The sequence below is a fragment of the Phasianus colchicus genome, chromosome Z, assembly GCF_987193195.1.
Source record: "Phasianus colchicus chromosome Z, bPhaCol1.hap1.1, whole genome shotgun sequence".
In the NCBI taxonomy this organism is placed as follows: domain Eukaryota; kingdom Metazoa; phylum Chordata; class Aves; order Galliformes; family Phasianidae; genus Phasianus; species Phasianus colchicus.
The window spans coordinates 47,377,187-47,400,873 of record NC_143476.1 but is presented as its reverse complement, the minus strand read 5'-3'; the positions used below and the strand labels follow the sequence as shown (position 1 = coordinate 47,400,873).

General features: G+C 39.3%; 1 protein-coding gene and 1 long non-coding RNA gene across 5 annotated transcripts in view; one reads left to right on the top strand and one right to left on the bottom strand.

Annotated features, from left to right (window-relative positions):
- The window catches only part of SPTLC1 (serine palmitoyltransferase long chain base subunit 1), a 33,449-nt gene extending 17,899 nt beyond the window's left edge, over window positions 1–15,550 (bottom strand). The window contains exons 1-5 of one of the 2 annotated variants that reach the window (XM_090130612.1): window positions 14,982–15,550; window positions 12,704–12,811; window positions 4,570–4,664; window positions 2,538–2,631; window positions 2,111–2,183 (exon numbers count right to left, since the gene is read on the bottom strand). In XM_090130612.1, coding sequence (XP_089986738.1) covers window positions 2,111–2,183; window positions 2,538–2,631; window positions 4,570–4,664; window positions 12,704–12,811; window positions 14,982–15,011 — 400 coding nt within the window. In that variant the 5' untranslated portion in view covers window positions 15,012–15,550. Of the gene's footprint in view, window positions 1–2,110; window positions 2,184–2,537; window positions 2,632–4,569; window positions 4,665–12,703; window positions 12,812–14,453; window positions 14,714–14,981 lie in introns of those variants that run through there. The other variant, XM_031610495.2, reaches the window with a different exon arrangement.
- LOC149912952 (uncharacterized) overlaps window positions 14,696–23,687 on the top strand; it is a 33,992-nt gene continuing 25,000 nt past the window's right edge. For 2 of the 3 annotated variants that reach the window (XR_016461433.1, XR_016461432.1), the window contains exons 1-2: window positions 14,696–14,961; window positions 16,751–16,856. This is a non-coding gene — a long non-coding RNA (uncharacterized LOC149912952). Of the gene's footprint in view, window positions 14,962–16,750; window positions 16,857–17,809; window positions 18,951–23,687 lie in introns of those variants that run through there. The other variant, XR_016461434.1, reaches the window with a different exon arrangement.

Genomic DNA, 23,687 nt, shown 5'->3' with positions numbered 1-23,687 from the left:
TCTAGTAAGTTTTTACTACCATTCTACTAAGATAAAAACAGAATACTACTTGATTCTCTATTCTTCATTGCTATTATATGCCTTCGTTTGGTTACATCGCTTGCATTAATCTACCTTAAGTGAAAGCTGAAAAAACTACATAGATTATATTTGCACAAAAGTATGACTGTTAACATCTTTCTGTGCACATATAAAACCTTAATTAAGCTAATGCTGTAAACAAGAGCTGTGAAGTAGCAACTGAGTGTTCAGCATGCGCTCACATGCAAGTCAAGAGCAGAATAACTGAGACCAAAACCCCACACCTACTTTCATGCATTTTATTTGGTAGTCTGTTTTTGTCTTCCTCTTTCTGAAGGGTATTGAAATGTTAGGCAACCAACAGCCTAAAAAAAAAAACCCAGAAGTACTAAACCAAAAACCACCCTCAAAAGCACAGATGCACATCTCTCCTGTAATACAGAGAACATTACTGTACAGATTCAATTTTGTGTGAAGATACAAACATTTCAAGGCTAAAGACAGGGATGCACTTCTAAGATGTACAGCACAATGTAACAATCTCTTAATAGGAACTCATTGAATCTACAAAATCCCCATACACAGGCAGAAAGAAGAATAAAAAGACCTCTAATTTAACATGAAATAACAGCCCTTACAAGGGGATAATTTTGAGTGACAATCATCAATTAAATCCAATACAGTAGCAGGAGGAAACTATAAGCACTTCTCTTACTTTTCCTGTGAAAAATGATATCTTAAAAAGGTCAGTTTAACATCACTTCACTAGTGATGTCATGCAGCAATATCATAGATTACACCTCCTGTTTTGTGAAATGGAGTATTTATTACCCATAAAAGAGGAGCCAATTAACAGTAGTCATACTAAGGGCAAAAGCTAAACTGCTTGGAACTTAGGATTACACCTGTAAAGAAGACAGGAAACAAACCAGAGAATCTCTCATTTACCAGAATCTACTTTAACTACATTCTGCTCTAAAAAAATTACTTCAAAGAAGCATTAAAAGCAGGATTTCACAACACTTACTGTCAACCTGGACTTAAAACAGAGAAAGAGTCCATAAGTTTCTTTGAGCTTTTCAGTGTATTTTAAACCTTGTTTGAATTCTAACAAATCTATGTGGAACTATGGTCACTGAGGGAATGTAGCTTCATAAAAGCTCATGAGTAACAAGCAGACTGCTATCCCTTTTATTTTTTTAAGAAATGAATTACAGGTACAGAGTAATGGAAAGTCTCTTAAGACTGTTATGAAATATTCAGCTTCATTCTGATATATAGACATTTAAAGAAAATAGCTAGTGCAAGAATTTAATTGCTCAAAGGACTAGTCTAAAAAAAGTTTTAAATAGCCTAGAATTAAAGCCAAGGCTAAATGAAGAAAAAAAAATCACTTGAGTTCAAACACGCCATGAATTCCAATGCCTCTGACAAGACAAAAAAGTTCACAAGATAATGAGTTGATGCTTTTAGCCTCCAACTGTACATTTATTCATTTATTACTCTCTGGTTTCCAAGCAGTATTTCAATATCAACGCCTGTAAATAACTACTTCCAGAGACTAAGAACTTGCTTTTTCTTAACCAGAATTAAGAAAACCCTCAGTAACACCCTCTCACATTATAAAATTTCTCAATTATAACTATAAAGTAATCAGCAAAGAAAAACTTAATTATGACTACAGTATTAGATAAACTTGGATAAAATTATTAAGATTTAGCATTGAAAACAGAAGTCAGATTGCCCTCTTGTGGTCTATTTAGAAACACGTTTCTAAGTTACGCTGAAATTCACCAGGATTGGTAAATTACTGGTGGGCTTTTTTTGTTGTTATTATTTTTGTTTTTTTAAACTTTCCACCAACACCAGCATAAGAAAGTAAGAGAGATTAAGAAAAGGTATAAAAAGAGAAAGGAACCAAATTGCTAGCTATCAATAATTCTTAACAATTACAGTAAAAACTGTTCTAAAGGATAACTGTTCTTCACAATAATTGAAATGATTTGTTTCTTACACACAGAACTAATTTAGCTAGCTTACCACACCAATCTTAAAAACATTAAAGGTAGATCAGAAAAAGATTACTGACCAAAAGTACCATAGAATCCTCTAGGTCCACAAGTACCAACACCGTACTTCTTCAAAGATGCTTGAGCCGCACTCTTCAATATAAAACAAATTATGTGAAATATTTATCCCTACAATTGGTAACTAGTTCTTCTACAGAGTTCATGTTGACTTTTTTTTTTTTTTTTTAAATTCTACTGACCAAGAATATTAGATTCTAATCTGATGCTTGGCTAGCTCCAAGTAAGCGTATCAGATAAAACTTCAGTTAAAGACAAACAGCACAAAATTATAAGATTTATAATCTTCCTTGCTGCTTTAGAAGCATATTCCCTTGACAAAGTTTGTGCTTTCTGAAGTAATTTTCAATTTCAAGGAAGCACACCAGCTAAAAGAGTCACACATAGTAGTGTACAGTCACACAGTGTACAGTAACTGGAAGAACTCACCTTAACTTTCTCATTATCCAGAAGTCCAAGAAAATTGAATGATGCAAAGTTAATACATTCCTTGCCATTAACAACGATTTTATGGGTAGGAGGACTGAAAAAAATTAATAGAGATCTATTGTTATGAATGTTTATGATTTTCATAAACAATTCAACAGTATACATGTTTTATTTTTCCTATTAAGAAAAGAAAGAGTGTTCTAAAGACTCCTCATTTCCACTTTTCTTTAACTGGTAATTGATGTTTAAGTTTAATATTAAGGCTAAACTCGGCAAAATCATTACTCCTGTATATTCATAAAGTATTATTAAATATCTTCCTATTTAGTTTCATGATTCTTTGCTGAAAACTTAATTCATACAAAGACGACTCTTGCAGAAATAAATAAAGCTTCTCCTCAGCTTAAAAGTTATATCTGTTTGGAAGGTTACTAAGAATAAATACGAAATTTTATTGCTACTTACTTGCACAATAAGAATGTACTTAAAACTTCAGAGAATCACAGAATTTCAGGGGCTGGAAGGGACCTCTAGAGATGACATTGAGTCCAATCCCCCTGCAGAACAGGCTCCCTACAGCAGGCTGCACATATATGCATTCAGGCAGGCCCTGAATATCTCCAGAGAACTTACGTTTTTATCATAAAGCAATCCATAATACCAACCTTCTACAGCCTCATGCTAACTGTAAACAAACATAAGTATTCTGTTGAACTGAGTTTCCAACTCTCTTTAAACTATAATAGTTTAAATAAACCATGTAATCAGGAAATACAAAAACATGCAGTATTAACAAATGAACAACAACATAATAAGCAGAGAACAGAAAAAAATTCTGGTTTAGATAAAAGATTACTGCATCAATAATGAAGCAATTATTGCTTCAATACTATAATCTCAAGAGCTTCAACTAATCACTCAGTGCTGAAACTCTCATAGCTAAGCCGATTACAAAACCTTACATCTGTCTATTTCTCTATGTGTTGACAAATAACAAAATTGAGAACTATCATCCAAGCCACAGACGGCAAAAGCAGAGACAGGGAGAATGAAGAATCAGTCATTCAAGAAAGGACACGATCAGATTTAGGACCACCTGAGAAATCTGAATATGTACAGGTGCAACCTAACATACACATCCAAGGTTCCTGAGTGAACTGTAAAGAGATGGATACCGGTCTATCAACAACATCTGAGAAGCTGTGGCAATTCAGTAAAGTTCTCAGTGACTGGGAAAGGGGAAACTTCACCATTACTATTAAAAATGGAAGACCCAGAAAACTACAGGTCAGTCAGTCTCACCTTTTGACCCAGCAGAGCAGGGAACAGATTCTCCTGGAAACAAGGCTAAGTTAAGCAGAGAATAGAGAAGTGACAAACAACACAGTTTCACTAACGGCAAATCCTAATTAACTTGGTGGCCTTCTACAACAGGATTATAGTGTTGGTGGATAATGGAAGAGCATCCAATTTCATTTGCCTGGACTTGAGCAAAGTAGTTGAAACTGACAGTACATTCAAAACAAATTTCACATCAAGCATTCTGATGGTCCAAATTGATTATTTTAAGAATAACTTTTCACGAAGTGCCAAGTAGCTAGGCAAAAAATCAGTTTCTCCTGCAGTGTCTTCTAATTGCACGATCCCCCTCACAGAATCCCCTAACCTCTTACTCAAAGTTAGTAAACAACATGCTAATATTAAAAAGACATTAAAAACAAATTACCATCAAAAATACAGACCAGAATGAAGACAAAGATAAAAGTATCCATTCAATATTAAAAACAAAACAAACTAAAATCCTAAATTAAAACATTCAAAGAGGTAAAGATTATTTTAATAAGGATCTTGATAAGGTTACAAAAATAGGATCTTCTCTTCAGTGGCAAATTCAGCTCTGTCTTCTAAAAATGCAATTAATTTATGAATGTTTCCAGGGATATGGAAATACTTTGCTATTAATATGCTTACAGTGTGGATACAAAATATGTTAATTGAAGTAAAAAACAGGAATTATCTTGGTTAGACTTACCCTGAAACAATGTTGTAGTTGAGAGCTGGGTGATCTTTTGATACAGGAGGAACAAGAGGCTCTGGCTGCCATTCTTCGATCAACTCTTCTTTTTCCTAAAGAACAGAAAAGAAAACTGCTCAAAATGGATTTCCATTACAAAAAAAAAGTCCTTGTACTCAAATGGACAGTTGTTAAGAGTTATACAATAAATTACAGACCCTACTGCACATAACCTTTCTGAGATGCATGGAGTTGGGAGTATCTCTGTATGGTCAATTAAAAGTCTCTGAGTTCTTCAAAGGGAAGGATGTGTAATAAGAGATTGTGATGGTGCATTAAAAATCATCATCATATATAATTAAAAGCAGAGATAGGATTTGGCATCCCTGACAAATTCAATCAATATTTAATTCAGTCTACTAATTATTAAAATAATCTCCTACACTATGTAATTTAATATAAATAATACAATAATTGAACATAAATTGCCCCACTTCACATTCTCAAGTCTTCAACCGTGCAGTTCAAAGAACTGTGGCTTTAAAATACTAAGCAAAGTAACACAAACAGGATCAAGACAACAGAAAATATAAACCGCCAACACGTAAGACATAGCGGCAACAACAAAACTAAACCACACATTCCTCCGTCTAATCATGGAAGAATACCCAATGCATATTTATCTTCAAAGTGCTCTAAAATATACAAGAAAATATCAGTTAAATGATTTTCTGAAAGATTTGTTCTGGACCAGCAAGGCAGCTGCATTAGACCAGTTCCACATAAATCAATAACTGCTAAGGAAAACCACCAAAACCGTTCTTCATACCAACCAAGAAGAATTCTAAAAGGGGATTATTTACTAGTATAATAAGGTAAGTCTTGTTAACTAACTTCTGACAACAATGGTGTTACATTTCCACAGAATGTTTAAGGGCACTTATTTTAATACCTGAATAAAAGAACTGTAATCAATTTTTTAAAATAACTTGGAAATGCTGTTGTTGTGGTTTTTTGGTTTTTTTTGATTAAATACTTTCCTCCAGACCTTCAATGTTTAAGAACAAATTAAGATCATTAAAATCAAAAGGAAACTATATGCCAGAATAGTGTTTACTTTTGTGCACTTTCATCAGTTTCTTTTTACTAAGCTAATGAATAATTTTGTTTCTAAGCATTTCTGGAATATAAATTAGTATCCCAATAACTTTGCAAAGATCTATTGCAAAAGACAAATGAAAAATTCACTTTTTATGTGAGCATAGTTATCTGTATTTCTAATATTTTGCAGATGTAGTTTAAATACCTTTTTATTTTTTCATGTTAGATTTTTTTTTTTTTACTGTAATGTTACCAAAGGGACATGTACTTTAAAGGAAATAAAATGCCATTAACACACATAACACAATCAAATTTATCCATTATTTTGAAATGGCCACATGCATGTAAGAAGAGATTCTTAGTTTCTTCAGCAATTGCAGAACAGATCACTGGAGCTCTGCACATAGTTGTACATGCATTGAAATGCTAATCCATATACTACTACTTATTACTGCATAGTAAATTTCACATTCAACAAGGTTCAGCAAATAACTTCAGATGGAAGATTACCAGACAAAGCATCATATAAAGAGCGATGCATAACATAGTACCATAATGGTGAAAAAAGTACTACCTGAATTCAGGTTACTCTCAGTGAAACAAGAATCCTAACTCTGCTTGCTAAACTGATCCAAAACAAACAATGGAATTCTGATTTTGGGTCAAGGTATTTATACAAGCTGGAGGAAGACTTCTTTGAGAGCAGCCCTGAAGAGAAGGACTTGAGGGTCCTGGCAGACAAGAAGCTGGACATGAACTAACAGCGTGTGCTTGCAGCCCAGAAGGCCAACTGTGCTCTGGGCTGCATTAAAAAAGGGGTGGCCAGCAGGGAGAGGGAGGTGATTGTCCTCCTCTACTCAGCTCCTGTGAGGTCTCAGCTGGAGTAATGCATCCAGGCCTGGGGCCCCCCGTTCAGGAAGGACACAGAGCTTTTCAGCAGGTTCAGAGACGGGCCACTAAGATGATCAGAGGGCTGGAGCATCTCTCCAAAGAAGAAAGGTTGAGGAAACTGGGCTTGGTTAGCTTGGAGAAGAGAAGACTCTGGGGAGACCTATCGTGGCCTTCCAGTACCCAAAGGGAGCACATAAACAAGAGAGGAATGACTATTTACACAGGTTGATAGTGACAGGACAAGGGAGAACAGTTTTAAACTGAGACAGGGGAGGTCTAGGTTAGATATTAGGATGAAGCTTTTCACTCAGGGGGTGGTGACACTGGAACAGGTGGATGCCCGAGGTTGTGGATGCCCCATCCCTGGAGGCATTTAAAGTCAGGCTGGATGTGGCTCTGGGCAGCCTGGTCTAGTGGTTGGCGACCCTGCACATAGCAGGGGGTTTGAAACTAGATGATCATTGTGGTCCTTTTCAACCTAGACCATTCTATGACTCTATGATTCATGCGCAACTCTGTACCACATAGCTATTTAAAAAGCTATTATGAAAGATGTAATTTTAATTTTTATCTATCTGTAACTGACAGGCTGCAACATTTCTCATCTGAATTAGGCTTCACTGAATTAGGCAGCACTATGGGTGCTGACCCACAGCACTGTAAACCAAAAACTGCTATGGTACAGTCTTCTCTGAGATTAGATACTTTTTCATTCCTTCTGTTAGCACAAGCAGTCACGAAACAGACAATAACCTCCTTCTGAAAAATGATCCATATGGAAACAAATCTAGCATGCAGCTAAGCTAAAGGTCACAACAAAGTAGTCCCAACCTAGACTGACTAATGCTACTACAAAACCAAATTCTGAATAAAAGATGTCCAGTAGTACTCTGTACCTTTTCAAAATGCTTCAGAAAGATTGCTAAAGATCAGAAAGCAGTGTATCTGCCCATGTAGTCTGCACTTTACTTCAATGTAGCTGGTGATAAAGGCCTGGCCTCAAAACCCTGAGACACAATGTAGCCAGCACCAACAGTTCTGTGTCTCTTCTAGACTACTTTTTTAATTATTTTCAGAAATAAGCCTAATTCAGATGAGAAATATTGCAGCCTGTCAGTTACAGATAGATAAAAAAAGAAGAGCAGTATATAAGTTTCACTGTCTACTGGAGAAGAATTTATGAAGTGTGGTGCATTTACTGTGGAGCTGGTTAACATTAAATTTCAAAAAAAACATCTTTATGACTTTTATACAGTGAAGCTTGAAGGCAGAGGATGAAGTTGTTTTGTTTTTTTTTTTTTCCAAAGTGAGCAAAATTAAAACCATGTAAGTATGTACTTTGCTTTATTTTTAAATTTATTTATTTGAATTTTTTTTTTTTTTTTTAAGGATACAAAAAAACACCCAGCAGCTCAACAACTGAGACATCAATTGAATGAAAATCTTTCTGAAAAGGAGGGTAGCAGATAAAAAATTGTATTTATAGAAGAAAACCGTATTTGCAGAAAGAAACTTAATTACACTAAATTAGCACAGTACAAATGAAATTGAGATCTGTAAACACAACGAGCAATCTGGAGTTAGTAATTTTCTCCCTGCTACTCATACTGAATTGGTAGAAGTTTCCCATCTTCCACTTGAAAGCTCTGCAGTATGCAGGAACTGCATCACAGGTCACGAACCACTGACAAGATATGATCCTGCCTTTTTTTCCTACGTGAAATAAAATCATTGGATAGTCTGTGTTGGAAGAGATCTTAAAACTCATCCAGTTTCAACCCTCTGATATGGGCAGGATCAGAGTTGCCCAAAAGCCCCATCCAAAACTTGGCCTTTAATATTTCCAGGGATGGGCACCCACAGCTTCTCTGCACAGCCTGTCCTAGTGTATCATCACTCTCACAGTGATAAATTTCTTCCTTCTACCTATTCTAAATCTCTGCTCTTTTAATTTAAAACTGTTTCCCTTGTCCTGTCACCACATTCCACCATAAAGAGTGTTCCTCCACAGCTTTCTTATAGACTCCTTTTAGGTACTGGAGGCCACTGTGAGGTCTCCTCAGAGCCTCCTCTTCTCCAAGGCTAAATAGCCTCAACTTTCTTAGCCTGTCCTCACAGCAGAGGTGCTCCAGCTCTTTGACCATCCTTCTGGTCCTCCGGACTTGTTCCAGTAGGTTCATACCATGCTGAGTGTTCCAGAGCTGAAAACAGTTATCCAGGTCTCTTGAGTAGAGAAGAATCACCTCCCTTGCCTGCTGAACACACTGCTTTCAGTATCAACGTAAAAAAGAGATCCACATTGCACATTAGGCCAGCCCATACTCCTTCCTCCTTGTATTCAGCAAATTTCTCAATACACCAGATTTTCCAGAATAAGTAGAAGCAGCTCCATCTGACATAGCTGAAAGAGGCTTTCATACAGTGACCCTCACTATCAGAACTTCTACCTTGCACCTTCTAAATACATGCCTAATTTCAGACCTACATAAACAATAAAAATATTTATTCTCAAGTACACAGTGAAGCCAGACTTTAACACTGTAACATTCTCAATATATACTTGATTCATTTATTTTTCTTCAGTTCACTGTACTTTAAAATAGCCACTTGATGGGAAAAAAAAACTTCTAATTTCCTCTCTCTCAGGCTACAGTATAAGAAAACTCATCTCTCAGTTCTTTCCCTAATTCTTTTTAATTTATATAGACATGTACATTTTATGTTTATATTTTAACATTTAACTTTTGTTTATGAATATCCTATGTGGAAATACAAACATGTTTTGTTTCAGAAAACAAAGTAGAATATTTATACAAGTAGGTAAAATCTATATAAACATTTTTATATATCTAAACATACATACACACTTTTTTTTTAATTGGTGATGAGCTTTAATATTTAAAAACCATGCACATTGAGAAATACTTTGATGTAAACACATTTAATCCAAATTATTTAAACAAGTTGTTGTTTTTACCCTGATTTTTAAAAAGTCATAGAAAAAAAATGGAATGCACGAGGCTGAAAAGGCTACTGAAGAACACCTGGTTCCAATATCTCTGCAACAGGCAGGGCTCCCACCCACCAATCAAGCTGATCAGGACCTCATCCAACATGGCCCTGACCATCTCCAGGAATTAGGCATCCACAGCTTCTCTGGGCAGCCTGTACCTCACCATGCTCCTAGGAAAATAATTTCTTACTAACATATAACCTCTCCTCTCTTCTGGCTTAAAATCATTCTTCCTTGTCCTGTCACCATACGCTCCAGTAAAGAATCTGTTCTTTCTGTTGTCTCCCTTCAACTACTCTAAGGCCACAATGAGGAATGAGGTCTCCTCAGAGCCTTTTCTTCTCCAAGCTGAAGAAGTCCAGCTCCCTCAGTCTTCACAGAAGAAGTGCTCCAGCTCTCTAGTCATCTTTGTGGCTCTCTTCTGGACCCACTCAAACAGCTTCACATCTTTCTTGTGCTGGGGTCCCAGGCCTGAATGCAGTAGTCCCGATGCGGTCATACAAGGGCAGAACATAATGGCATAATCATCTCCCTCACTAGTATGAAGCAATTATCTTTATAAGACATGTCTTTGCTAGTACAAGTGTTTTGAAACAGTGTAAAGCATACAACTGTGTCAATATGCAAAGATTAATAATACCTTTTTTTATTTGCAGTCATACCAGTCCTCAAAAAATAGCTCTTTAAATTATTGGTATTTACAGAATTATGGCATCAATTGGTAAATGTCTTTAGCTATCATGGAATCTTGGCCTGAAAGAACTGGAAACTCACAGGAAGGAACTATATCTGCTTTCTCTTTAAGAAAGAAGGTATTTCTGATCCTGATCAATTCTTGCTACATGGGCAAGAGACAGCTCTCATGGCCAAGATTATTTCCTGGACATGAATTAAACATTCTTCTCTGAAAAGAACTTTCCAGTCTCCATGTGAATACTACTCAAATTTATTATACTACTACCATAATGAACATTCTAAAACTTAAAAAAAAAAAAAAAACCATTTTTTCTTGAATACACAAGTATAAGACTCCTAGTAGGGCTTCACAGATTGAGAAAAGCTCAGTATTATTTATTGCAGAGTGAAAGACTGTCAGATTTAGAAGGTTACTTCCTTTTGCACAAATTGTTGGATGGGAGTGAGTTTGTAGCTAAATGATGGAATGCAATCTTTGGCAACCAATCCTCACTGGCCCTTTGCTGCTTTTCAGTAGATTTTACTTCAAATAAAAAGTCCATGAGAATCTGCATGTCTAGTATTCTGTCTAGCCATAGATTTATTTGTAGTTCCTGAAATCCCAAACTATCAAGTAGTTACAGTCAGAGAAAGTACTCCAGTTTATTAGTTAATTAGTTAATTATTCAAGAGCTTTTTTTTTTTTTTTTTTAATTGAACCAATAGCAATACCTGCAAGCAATGTTATGAATGATGACAGTCAGGACAGTCAGCCTGAAAGCTAACTCCTGCACTAGTTTTCACTGTACTATTGCTACACATTTGACTAAACCCAGAAAACACGTTTGGGTGGATTTCTTCACTGTTTTAGAAATGTGACTTGTAAGTTCACTAGATTGCACAACATATAATCTACTTCTGGTTTCCCAGGTTGGACTGGTCCTGACAGACCATGCTATATGGCTGTGCAATAGTGGTACTCTTTGGTAATATTTATCATATGAAGTCAGCTCTTCTCTGGCAGCAACTCCAAGAGCAAGTCACAGAAACACCAAGTATCATTATGTAACTGGCTGACATAAGGGTAGCCTGAGCTCCACTGTGTGAGCTGACATATCTTCACTGCCTGCATACAAACAATCCAGTCATTCTTTCTGGTGTGGCAGAAACTGGGCACCACAGCACGAATCAAACAAAGGAGAGGGCGAATAAGCAGCAATCTCCTTGCTGGCATGTTACGACTTGCAGCTCAACAGACATCAAAACCTGCTTGTGTAAAATCCCACATTGCAGTAAGCAGATCAGTGTAAGCTATCTGAAGATTGTTAGTGAAGATAAAGGTTTTCTTCCCCAACTACAGCCATTTCACATGCAAAAGAGCTTTTTCACATCACCTGCATTACAGAAAAGTAACAGAATCGCACCACAGCTTTGATGTTTCAGTCTGCTTAAGTACTCCTCCAGCTGTAGAAGGCTTATTCACATTTTTACTTCACTATTGTATTGATGCTTTCTTTCAAATAGTTTGAGAATCGTTTTGCATATTGCATATTTACATTATGTTATTGTAATGCAAGCACTGTACATTACTTAGAGCATATAAGCATTATTTTACAAGACATTTCCTTCCAAATACAGCTGTTCACATTGAAAATATTCCTTCAATTTTCACAGATCAGACCAATTTAAATTTCCTTTATCAATTGTCAAATAACCTAAATATATCACTAGACTAAAAAGCATTTCCTCAAACTATACTTTCCATCAAGAACAGTAAAGGCTAGAAAGGACTGCAGGAGGCAATCAGGTCCAAACTCCCTGATCAAGCAGAAACATCTAGAGCAGGCCATCCAGGAAATACCAGATACAGGTAACAAAAAACTGGAGGTGTTAATAATTAACATCTCAAGTCATACCCTTTGCTATAATGCAGCTTTTAGTACTTCAACTTTTATTCATCTGTGCCCTGTAACTGAGAACTAATGTATCCAGTGTCCATATAATGTAATTATTAACAATTTTTATTCCTAGCAATTAACATTCCTTTTCACCTCTGAAGTTCAAGAAACTTCTTATAAATCTCATGAGAAGTATCACAGGAAGAACTTATTGTATGCAGTCCAGGAATATCAGTAAAACAAACTGTACTAATTCCTGTTTGTCAGAGCTTCTCTGGGCAACCTGTTTCAGAGACTCACTGCCCTAGACTGAAGTCATTATTTAGTAGATCATTAGCCTTCATGGTTACATTAGGTTTGTTACATTGTTTTTTAACATTAAAAATGTTAAATCCCAAATATCATGCTTACTTTAAAAGCATGAACTGAAGAGTTTAAGCAATTCCTTACTCAGAGTTTTATCCCTCGAAATCCTAAGACAAATTAACATAATTTGCTGTTTCAGTGGTTCAGCAGTCAAACACATCAATATCTATCAACTGTTTCCATTAAGAAAAATATTTTTACACCATACCTTAGGTGTTAGATCAGATCGCTCTTGAAGCTTGTATGTTTTGGAGAAAATAAGTCTGATTATCCATAGAATTAGAATTCCTTCCAAAATAAGATGGTATGCAGGAGCCTGAAAACAAAGCACAAAAAGCACAATAAAACACAAGAACTAAATATAATTCTATTTGAACTAGTTTGATACTTTCCAACAGTTTTGCCTCCACCAGTTCCATTCTCAGAAAGTCAAAAACTGATCAAAAGCTGATACGTGTTTCCAACAAAACTTACGATTTTATAAAAATGCACCACTTCACAACTACCAAATTTAGCTGTTGAGTATGAATGGACTCGTCCTACTGCTAATGAACAATGTTCAGACTACATTGTTAAGTAGTTTTAGCTATATACTCAATTGAATATCGAGTAAAGGAACTGCAGATAAACCCTGTGGGTCACATCGGTGTCTATGAGCGCAGAAAGCTTTTACAACCACAGACAGAGTGCTTCCAGGTCTATGTCATCTCATACCAACTTCAACCCTAGATTCTTCTAAAGCCTACCAGCAGGAATGCTAGCTAGTATTTACAAAAAGAGATCTAATCTGGTCCACAGGACACATTTTTGCTTACATTCAGAGGCACTTTGAATAGGTATAACCTAACAAAATCAAAAGAAGCAGTTTTTATTCCATGCAATTTACTTTTCCCTGGGAAAACAATATCCAAAAATTTATACAGCAAACAAAAACAGAATAGATCCCAGTTAGAGTTAGCCTTTTTGGATGCTCAGAAGAAAATTCAGTTGTCTCCAGTAGCAGAAGCAATTCAAGGTCTTTGTGGAGTTATGGCAACATTATTTGACATGTAGTTTAAAGGACGGGTTCAGTTAATTCATTTCAGCAAGGCCACACTCTATACAGTAGATGCCTAGTATTTTTAAAAGACTTAAAGTGCACACACAGTAGAAAGATGATATTTCCTTCAGTGCTAGATCTTGAGATCACATTTTGAGCCAGCCCTTAGGATTCTGCCCAAGCATTACCAACAATACCATGCAGCTTTAAGACAGAGCTTGAATCCAAACTCATATTATCTGTTCACATTTGACTGAGAATAAGACTTACCAAAACACCTAACTTTTGTGAATGAACTATTCAGTGAACTTCCCACTTGAGACTGCTATTTCCTTACCACCAGCCTAGTTTTGCAAAAGAAGGAAAACAAATAAGCAACTCTTTCCAGACAGCCTTGCTGATCTACATCAAGGAAAAGCCACAAACAACAGAGTGAAGGGAAGATGCTACTTGTCAGCAACTTAAAACACCGTTTGGAAAGAAAAAAACAAACAAAAGCACCTGTTTCTAAGCAGAGGCGAGTCAAATGCTTGTTGAATCGCTCACCTAAATCCACACACTACAGTCATTCCAGACTGCAGTTTTTTTCAGCAGCCTGCATCTTTAAAACACCGTATATCTGTTTCAGCCTGGCACGCTCGACAGAAGCACAAGGCGCTGTTGGAGCCTCCGGCAAGGCCCCGCGCTAGCTCGTGGCCGCTTCCTTCTTGCTACCCGGCCAGTCGGAACCCCGCTTTCCGTCGTCCGTCCCAGGAAATCCCGGCCACTTGGGCCAAGGCCGCGGGAAGCCGCCGCGAAAGACCTCAGTCGGTTCGGCCGCGGGCCCGCCGCCGTTTGCTCGGTCCCCGCCGCGACTCCGTCGGACGGCGGCTTGCCATCACCCCGCAGAGCGTGTCCCCACCCCGCAGACGCGACGCACCTCATAGAAGGCCTGCACCATCTCCACCAGCACCCACTGCTGCCCCATGCCCACCGCCGCCGCCATGGTCACGTCCGCCCGCCGCCGCACAGCCGAGCAGCTTCCGCCCCTGCCCCCCGACGCCGACGTGAGGGGTGGTGCCGGCGCACACGGCTCGAAGAAGGCGCTCCCTGCCGCCCGGAGCGAGGGGCGGGCGTTTGGCGGTTGCGGTGCAGCGGGGGCGGGCGGCGGGCCGGAGTGAACCCGGCGCTACCACCGGCGGGGCGGGGGAGGCGTGGAGCTGGAGATGAGTTCGAAGCCGCCGGTGCTGAAGGCTGGCGGATGGGAAAAGTGGAGCGCGAAGCTGGGGAAAGCTCGAGAGGAAGGTGGCTCAGTCCCCATCAAAGAGACTGATGGGTAGTAGTGCAAAATGTACTCTCGTAATGGGATTGCTGGGCTTGTTGGAGCAGCTCCTGACATGCGCACACTACGATGAAACCTGACAGGAAACTGGTAGCTTTGTGTCGTGGTAGGTGTTAAATAGCTCACCTGGTGATGCTTGTTCAGGTCCTGTGCCATGAGCCCGGCATCGTGGCGCCTTGCTGTCACCACAACGCTTAACCTCCTTGATGAGGCCTTGATGAGGGGGGGAGGCTAGATAAGGAACATCCTTAAGTAAATTCAAGTCGTTACAAAAGGAAGTTGCATAAGAAGACAGCCTTGAATAGATGAAAAGCTGGATGTGAGCCAGCACTCTGCACTTGCTGCCTGGAAGGCTGATATTATCCTGGGCTGCGTCAAAAGAGAGGTGACCAACAGGGGGAGGGAGATGATTGTCCTGTCTACTTAGCCCTCATAAGGCCCTATCTGGAGTACTGTGTCCAAGCCTGGGGCCCCAGTATAGGAAGGATGCAGAGATTCTTGAATGGGTCCAGAGAAGGACTGCAAGAATAATAAGAGGGTTAGAGAACCTTCCTTTGAAGAAAGGTGGGGGACCTGTGCTTGTTTAGCTTGGAGAAGAGAAGGCTGCAGGGAGACCTCACTGTGGCCTTAAGAGTACTTGAGGGGAGCTTATAAGCAGGAGGGAAACTAACTTTTTACGAGGTCTGATAGTCATGAGACAAGGGGGGAGAGTTCTAAACTAAAAGATTAGATATTAGGAATAAATTATTTTCCTCATGTGGTGGTGAGGCACTGGAACAGGCTGCCAAGAGAAGCTCTAGATGTCCAGTCCTGGAGATGTTTAAGGCCAGCTTGGATGGGGCCCTAGGAAGCCTGATCCAGTGGATGATGGCCCTGCCCATGGCAGGGGGTTGGAATTGGTTCACCTTCAAGGTCCTTTCCAAGCCAAGCCATTCAGTGATTCTGTGACTCTATGTGTTAGTGCTTCCCTCCTCATCACATTAGAAACAGTCTTGTTCATTAAATATGCCAGCCTAAGGGTTCACTTTTCTCAGCACTCACCATCCTCACCTGTGAACTCGGAGGCAGAGCCTGCAGTTTGATCTCTCGTTAACAAACATGGTGCTTGCTGTCTGCACACAGAACAGTGACAGGCTTGCCAAAAACAGTTGCAGAAGTATGTGGTTAATAAATTGAATGGCAAAAGCAAAACCAGATTGCAGTGGAAATGGCTTTACAGGTAAATTCAAGTAAGCAGAGCAATTTCAAACCTAAGAACCCTGCCAGAGTGAACAGCCTTAAAAGCTGAGCATTGCAGGGGAGATATGGACTTCTGAATAAGAAGGGCAACTGTGTTTGTGCCTGAGTGCAGTTGAGCACAGGGAAGTTGTTGAGTACTTGAGAGGGAAGGAATGGAAGGGAAGGGGGAGTTGGAAAGAAATTTGCTTAGGAAGTGAGCTAGCTCTTGATGAAAAGGAAACAAAGGATGTTGTTGTTTAAGGAAGTGTTTGGGAGTTGCTTCTCTGGAGGTAAACAGCTGCAGGGCACTTCTGGTGATTATTTATAGACCACCATGCAACTGCCTTCTTTGAGGCTTTGCTCAGTATTCTTCATCACGATTAGAAGAGAAACACCTGGGGCAGCTGTTGGCTGGATAGATGATAGTAGAAAAAATTGAGCATTGTGGCTAATGACGCACAATCACTAAGTTACAGTTTTATAGTAGAGGATTACTCAAATCAGTGAACTTTATTTTGATTGCTGGCAAGTGTGTGGTAGTTGTTCTTTTCCTTCAATTTCTGAACTTAATAACACACTACTGAAATTCCAGGCTTTACTCAGTTTAGAGAAAATTGTGGTTTTAGGCTATCTCAAGAGTCAGGACAAAAACAATAAGTGTCTCTTTTATATTTTAGTTGCATGAAGACTATACTGTTCACTGTCAAGCACTTCTGTGGCCACTGAAGAGGAGTCAGGCTCCTGGGAGATGGCTGCTACTACCAGCCTGAAAGAAAGTGTCTGGTATGCAAACCAGTATCAGAATGATTTCCAAACAATAGCCACATTAATCATTCTGGTGAGGGTAGATTAAGTTACCTCCTGTTCTCAATTGCTGGTTCTGATTTTCAAAACTTTTGACATATATGTATATGATTGGGAGACTAAAAAAATCATTATTTGAGGCACTGGGAGAGTTGTTTCCAGTTTGAAATATAGCGCGGTTAATAACATACCAACTAGTAATTCTTCTGGCAATGAATTCTTAGTTCCTGGTTTGGATTATCTTTGGGCTGGGCCTCTTATAGTAGTAAGCCTGTTCCTATTGTTCAGTATTTTCACTGTTCTAAGACAAGGCAACACTACTGTTAGCTCAAGGCTGCTATACTTCTTACAGGAAAAAAAAAGTAATAATAATAATAATTATTATTATTATTTTTTTTAATGGAGTGGTGAAGAGAGAACTCCTTTGAAATGGCAATTTATGGCTGGGAAGGAACGTGAGATTAAAAATACCCTTCTGTCTCTGAAGCTGCAATGAACAATAGTGTAGTATCCTTTGGAAATACCTACTCCTGAAGTGTCTTTTCCATATCCTTCAGTTGCACAATTTTCCTAAAGTGGTTTTATTCCAGACCTTCCTTATCAACCCCACCCTGCTCAAAATTTGCAGTTCCATTTCCCCCGGTCAGCACACACGTTCCACTTATTTCAGTTTTCACATCACTCCAGAAGCAGAAAAATGGGTCTTGATACAGTTATCAAGAAATTTATTTTTTCCTAAATATCACAGAATTAGCCAGCACTAGTTACCTTCTGCCTTCTTTATCCCATTAGTTCTTCCTCCTTTTTTTCCATTCTTACTCTGTCAAGCCTGAAACAGACAACAGGAGCTAGGAATGGACATGAGGAAATAATTTCTACCTTCCTTCTACACTCTTGGGTCTCACTCCTGACTTCTTTTGACCTGGTTACAGAATTAATAAAGAACGGAGGATAATAGCAGTAGGAAGTGTCACATAGCTGCATGGTGATGACTGCTGGCACCTATTGGTATTGCTGTATTAAATATATGCACATGGAAGAAGTGGTAAGTAGAAAAATGTTGGAAATGGCAGAATAGATCCTGAGAATCACTGACTTTCTCCCTGCTTTCTCCAAACACACACACATGTGCATAGAAATGGGATGATGACAAAGGAGTTTAGGGACATAAAGTAGACTTTCCAACCATTCTTACACATTCTGGATGACAAAAGCTTAGCTTATATTTTGGGCATGCCTAGTTGGAATTTCTTGACTCCGTGGCTTCCCTCAAAAAATAATCCCAGATTCTTTTCTTTAAGTACTGGTAATGTTATCCTGTACTGGCAAGGAGAATAGGACAATGCTAGTTTGACTTTTTTTGTAGTTGTCTTGAAACCTGATGCTCAATCAAAGTGATGTTGGTAGTAGCCATAGAAAATGTACCAAGTCAGTTGAGAGTTTAGTCTTAAGCCCTGAAAACATGTCTCAATATTAGTGGGGCTTAGTTAGTGGGGAGCAGAAAGATGTTGCAAGGGTGTACTGTGCAAGCACCGGGGAGAACTTGAATATTGAGTTCTATGATTTACTCAATATGCATAGAAGTGAAGCAAGTGAAGCAGAGGATAAATTTAGTATTGTCTCAAGCCACACACCATTGCCTCTTGGAAACATGCTTACTCCTGATTCTATAGTGAATTAGCTCTAGATTAACTTTATCAGCAGAAATCTGTTCATCCATGTTGCTGCTGTCGTCAGGATTTTGTTTTCCTCTCGCATGCGAGGTTTTCCTTGTTCATTTGTGGGAAGTGTGCGGAGGCACCCATGGGCACGTCCAGCCCCAGCCCCAAAGTGTCCTGCCTGCCTCCTCCCGCCGCGTTGCTGCTCAGGAAGCTGGCACCATGCTGCCTCTTCAGCTGCTTAAGGCCATTGTGTCAATGGCCTGCTCCAAGTCTGGAGCCCTCAGTACAAGAAAGACAGGGAGCTGTTGGAGAGGGTCCAGAGGAGGGCCACAAAGATGATCTGGGGACTGGAGTACCTCCCCTATGAGGACAGGCTGAAGGAGCTGGGCTTGTTCAGCCTGGAGAAAAGAAGGCTGCAGGGTGACCTCATTGCAGCCTTTCAGTACCTAAAGGGAGCCTACAAAGAGGAGGGGAATCAACTCTTTGAAAGGGTGAGTGACAGAAGGACAAGGGGAAATGGTTTTAAGTTGAGGGAAGGGAGATTTAGGTTGGACATCAGGGGGAAATTCTTTACAGAGAGAGTGGTGAGGTACTGGAACAGGCTGCCCAGAGAGGTTGTGGATGCCCCATCCCTGGAGGTGTCGGGCAGGGAAAACAAGCAGGGAGGCTCTTCCCTTCATTGTCATTCAGGCTGGGTCCCAGAATGTTGCAGTGAGGAAACTTAAGGCTGTCAAAAAGGACTTTGCATCCCTTGGAAATATGTCGAAGGGATCAGGGGTGCAGGTAGTGTTTTCCTCTGTCCTTCTGATGGGTAACTGGGATCCAGGAAGATAAAGGAGGACATGTCAGATAAATGACTGGTGATCAAGACTGGTGGTGTCTTGATCAAGGTTTTAGGCTTTTTGATCTTGGTCAGGCCTTTGAGAAACTGGGTGTGTGGATTTCTGATGGACTGTGACTGAGCAAGTGGGGTGCAGAGCAAACTCTGGATTGATCTCCAAGGCATTAAACTAGGTAGGAAGGGGAAAGGGAGAGGAGATAGACGTAACAGAGAAGGTGATGGAGGAGAAAACAAGGCGGGGGGGTGTTTCTGGACCTTGTTCTTTCCAGCAGGGATGGGCTTCTTAGGGATGTGAAGGTTGGAAACAGCTTGGGATGTAGCAATCATGAGATGGTGAAGTTTAAGACCATGAGTGGGAGAAATAAGGCAAAAAGTAGGGTTGCTCTCCTGGACTTTTGGAGAGACAACTTTGACCTTTGCTGGGACCTACTTGGAAGTATGTCACTGGCTAGAGTGCTTGAAGGCAACATTTAAAAAGCACTTCTTCCAAGCTCAAGGTAGTGCAGAGAACAAGTGGGAAGAGTAGGAAATAAGGGAAGGAAGGCAGGAGGCCTGCATAGATGAGCAAGGAGCTCGTGTATAAGATCAAATGAAAAAGGTCTATGAAATGTGGAAAAAGGGCCTGTCCTCTTGGGAAGAGTATAGGAGTGTTGTCAGGGCCTGTAGGGAAGAGCTCACCTGGAGCTGAAGCTGGCCAAGGAGATAAAAGATAATAAGGTGTGTTTTTTTTTTTTTTTTGAAATATGTTAGCAGTATTTAGTCATTAGTTTTCTCCCTTAGCTTGTTGCCGCTGTTTTGTTTTTAGGCCCATCTCCCTACCTTTTCCCCTTTCCCTTTATCCTGGGGCATAGGTCAGAGGGTCCCTCTGCCCTGTTGATCATGTAATTGGATCAAACTGGCCCCAAACCATTGACATTTATTGGTGTGTTGAAATACTTTTGAGAACAAACCTCTGTGTGCTCTCCAAGAGTTTTGTTAAAAAGTTTAGCTGTCTTCTGTATTGTATGTCTGCAAACAAGGCCTTGAAGTCCAGGTGGATTGCCAGTGTTCTGAGATATTTGTAAACTCTCTGAGTGCTGTGCCAATGTTTTTGGTTTTGGCACCTTGTCAACTTGCTTTTGTAGAAAGAAAGAAAGATGTATTTTCTTTTTCTTGTAAAACTGTTCTTTAAGAGATTGCATTCCATCATTTTTCCTCTTTTAATACTCAGAGCATTCTGGGCCTTTATTAATTCCACCACTTTGCTCTATGGAGTTATATGTATATATAATAAATGAAAAACACTGATGGAAATATCTATTTGGTGTCTGCATACAATGTGGCATAAATTGGGTGTTGAGAGTTACATCCCAGAGGGAGTTACTAATTTTATAGAACGTATTTCTGAACACGCTTCCAGACTCTCCCTTGAATCCCTTATGCATTTTTTGAATGCTCATCCAATGATCAAGTTGTCAGCTCCCCTGAATGTACTCTTCATCATTTCACTCAGTATCTTTGTTTATAGTATTTTGAGGAAGCTTTCTCCAAAGCCAAGAATACTGAGTGGCACAGGGATTGTGGAGGGAATTGGGAGAGACTTTAGAGAGATGGGCATCACCAGTGACATGGACTTTTCTGCAAGATCCTAGGAGCCTAAGCAGATATTTGAGACAGATATTGCAGCTCAGTAGATATGAGGAGGCACAAATTATTTTGGTCCTGGCTTACACCTACCAGGCCTTATTCAAGGGAAAGAGAGAGACTCTGAAACTGAGCAAGAAAGTCTTCAAGCTGAAAGGGAGAGTCTCCACACTGAAAGGAATGGTCTCCAAGAGGGAGTACAAACTGAGCAAGATAGTCTCCAAGCTGAAAGGGGAGTCTCTGGGAGAGAGTCCAAACTGAGAGGGAGAATCTCTGGGTCGAGACAGAGTCTCCTTGTTGAGAAAAGCAATTGAGGAAAGCAGTGGCAAAAGCTAGAAGACAAGGAGTAGTTGAGGAAGACACTTACTTACTTGACCTCTTAAAATGACTGAAATTTGAGTTTCTAGAAAAGATTTTTTGCGGCCGCTGAATGTACCTGTTGTCACCTGGCTACTGCAATACTGGGACAGTGAGGTCAACAGTGTGTTGCTACATAGTAGAGAAGCTTGCCAACTGGGAAGCATTGCTAAGGACTCAGCCATTGACAGAAGTATAGTAGATATCAGGATGAGGCTTTCACCCTTTGGAAGTGGTTGCTATTAGCCGTAAAGGAAAAATACCTCTTCAAAGACAGTCTAATGCCTGAGATAAAGAAATGGACTGATATGGAAAAAGGTATCCGTTATTTGAGAGAATTTGCCATGGTGAAAATGTTACATGACTCCACATTCATTCCTGATGACCCACACCAAGAGCATGATCCTGAGAGAGTCAGGTGTGCACTGAGTTTGTGGTAGAGATTCACAAGAACTGCACTAGAAAAGCACAGTGGTACACTAGCAGGAATGTATGACAGGGCAAAGAAGAACTCTTTTATTTGATCTGATTATTAACTTTGTGATTTTGAGCAATATTTAATCCCTTCATAAACTTATATATCAGCCATTTTGGAAGTTACTGAAAGACTGGATAGAATGGAGAGTAAACAGGAAGATATGATGGAGAAAATGTGTACTTTGTTTAATTGTGATGAACCCAATGAACCCGTGCTGGCATCAGAGACACCTGATTAGAATCAGGATTATCAAAACAGTCTGCTGAAAGGGCTGGTCAAACTGATATTCTCCCTACCTGTATCATCCAGTATTTCAGCTATTAAAAGCAGACATCCTCCTGTTTGAACAAGTGACAACTATAAGTCTATGTGTATGTCTTGTGGAGTTACTTACATGAGCATGGAGAAAATATGAAGAAGTGGCATAGAAAACCCACTGCTATAGTTGGACCAGCCCCAAACCATTGACAAGAATAGACCATCTTAAATTTTTTTGCTTACACACCAAATGTAATAACTCTTCAAAAATTCTGATTTCTTTTTCTAAGGGACAAGAAAGGACAAACATGTTCACTGTTCGGGCAGTAATCAACAGCAAGAATGAGATGAGAGCTTACTTTCCACTAGTAAAAGCCTACTGATAGATTCTAATTCAGATGCTTGATTTTTGTAGGGAGAGGCATTGTTAAAGAAAAGTCTGACTGATGCACCTTTCTTTAAATAAATATCTTTTGCTAAATTTCTTTGACAAAAAAGGAAAAAAAAAAAAAAACCAGCTTTGACAGTTACTATCAGGAAATTAATCCAGACACTATACTTGTAGGCTTCTCAGGTTTTTTTCAGTTATAACACATATACTTTTTATCAAAAAGAGAGAAAAACTTAGGACATTCAGAGCTGCTTCTAAACAAATCTGAGTTCCTTCTGTACCTGGGAGGTAAAAAGTCCTGATTCCTTGGATCCTGTCCACATTTATGTAGAAAAGAAAAGGAAGCTGGTATGTTCTGGTGTTCTTTCCTTCAGTAGTTCTTTAGATTTCTGTGCTTGTTTTTGGGATGTTGTAACATAACATGCATTTCCTTCTGCTCCAAGCATAACTGGTGAAATGGCAATCATACACTGTTAGACTGCCTGACAGTCTTATGAAAGCAGTGGCTTTTGTGCAGGAATCTTCATAGTCAGTTTGTATTTCAAGGCTTTTTGTGTATGGATCTCATCAGGAAATGAGTGAGACAGTAAGAATTTAACACTGTGGTACCAGCATTCTCAGACACATTTTTTAATTCCATATGAGAAACAAATGTGTAAAAACAATTTGCAAAATTATAATATGTTTTCCAAGTGATTTTTCTATTAAGTATTTTAACCAGAATTGGATATGTGTGACTAGATACAAGAATAAGCTTTTTTTTTTCTACCCTTACTCACACTTCTGTTGCCTCATATGGTAACTTGTAAAAATATCTGTATCTAGTGGTTGTCCCCAGAAATCTGAAAAAGTACATTGCGTGGTCTGAAAGAGCAACATTACTGGTCAGGTTCTGAGCCTCCCGCACCAAGGCAGTTCTTGGTGAGTAGTGTAAGTTTTCCATAATGTCTCTGAAGTAGCTCTGACAGCTAAAAGTAGGAGTCTCTTTCAACTGACTTAGGAGGATTACTCCTGCTCCCACTGATGTAGAAGAGCTGTACTGGTCTAGTGTCCAAAGCCATAACATTACGCTTTTATTCGAACAACACACATTCAGAAATGAATTCAGCTACCATCAAACATGCAGACTGAAGTACAAGACAGTAAATTTGGAAATTTGGAATATGGAATATTTTACTGACTATTTGACTTATATCTCTAA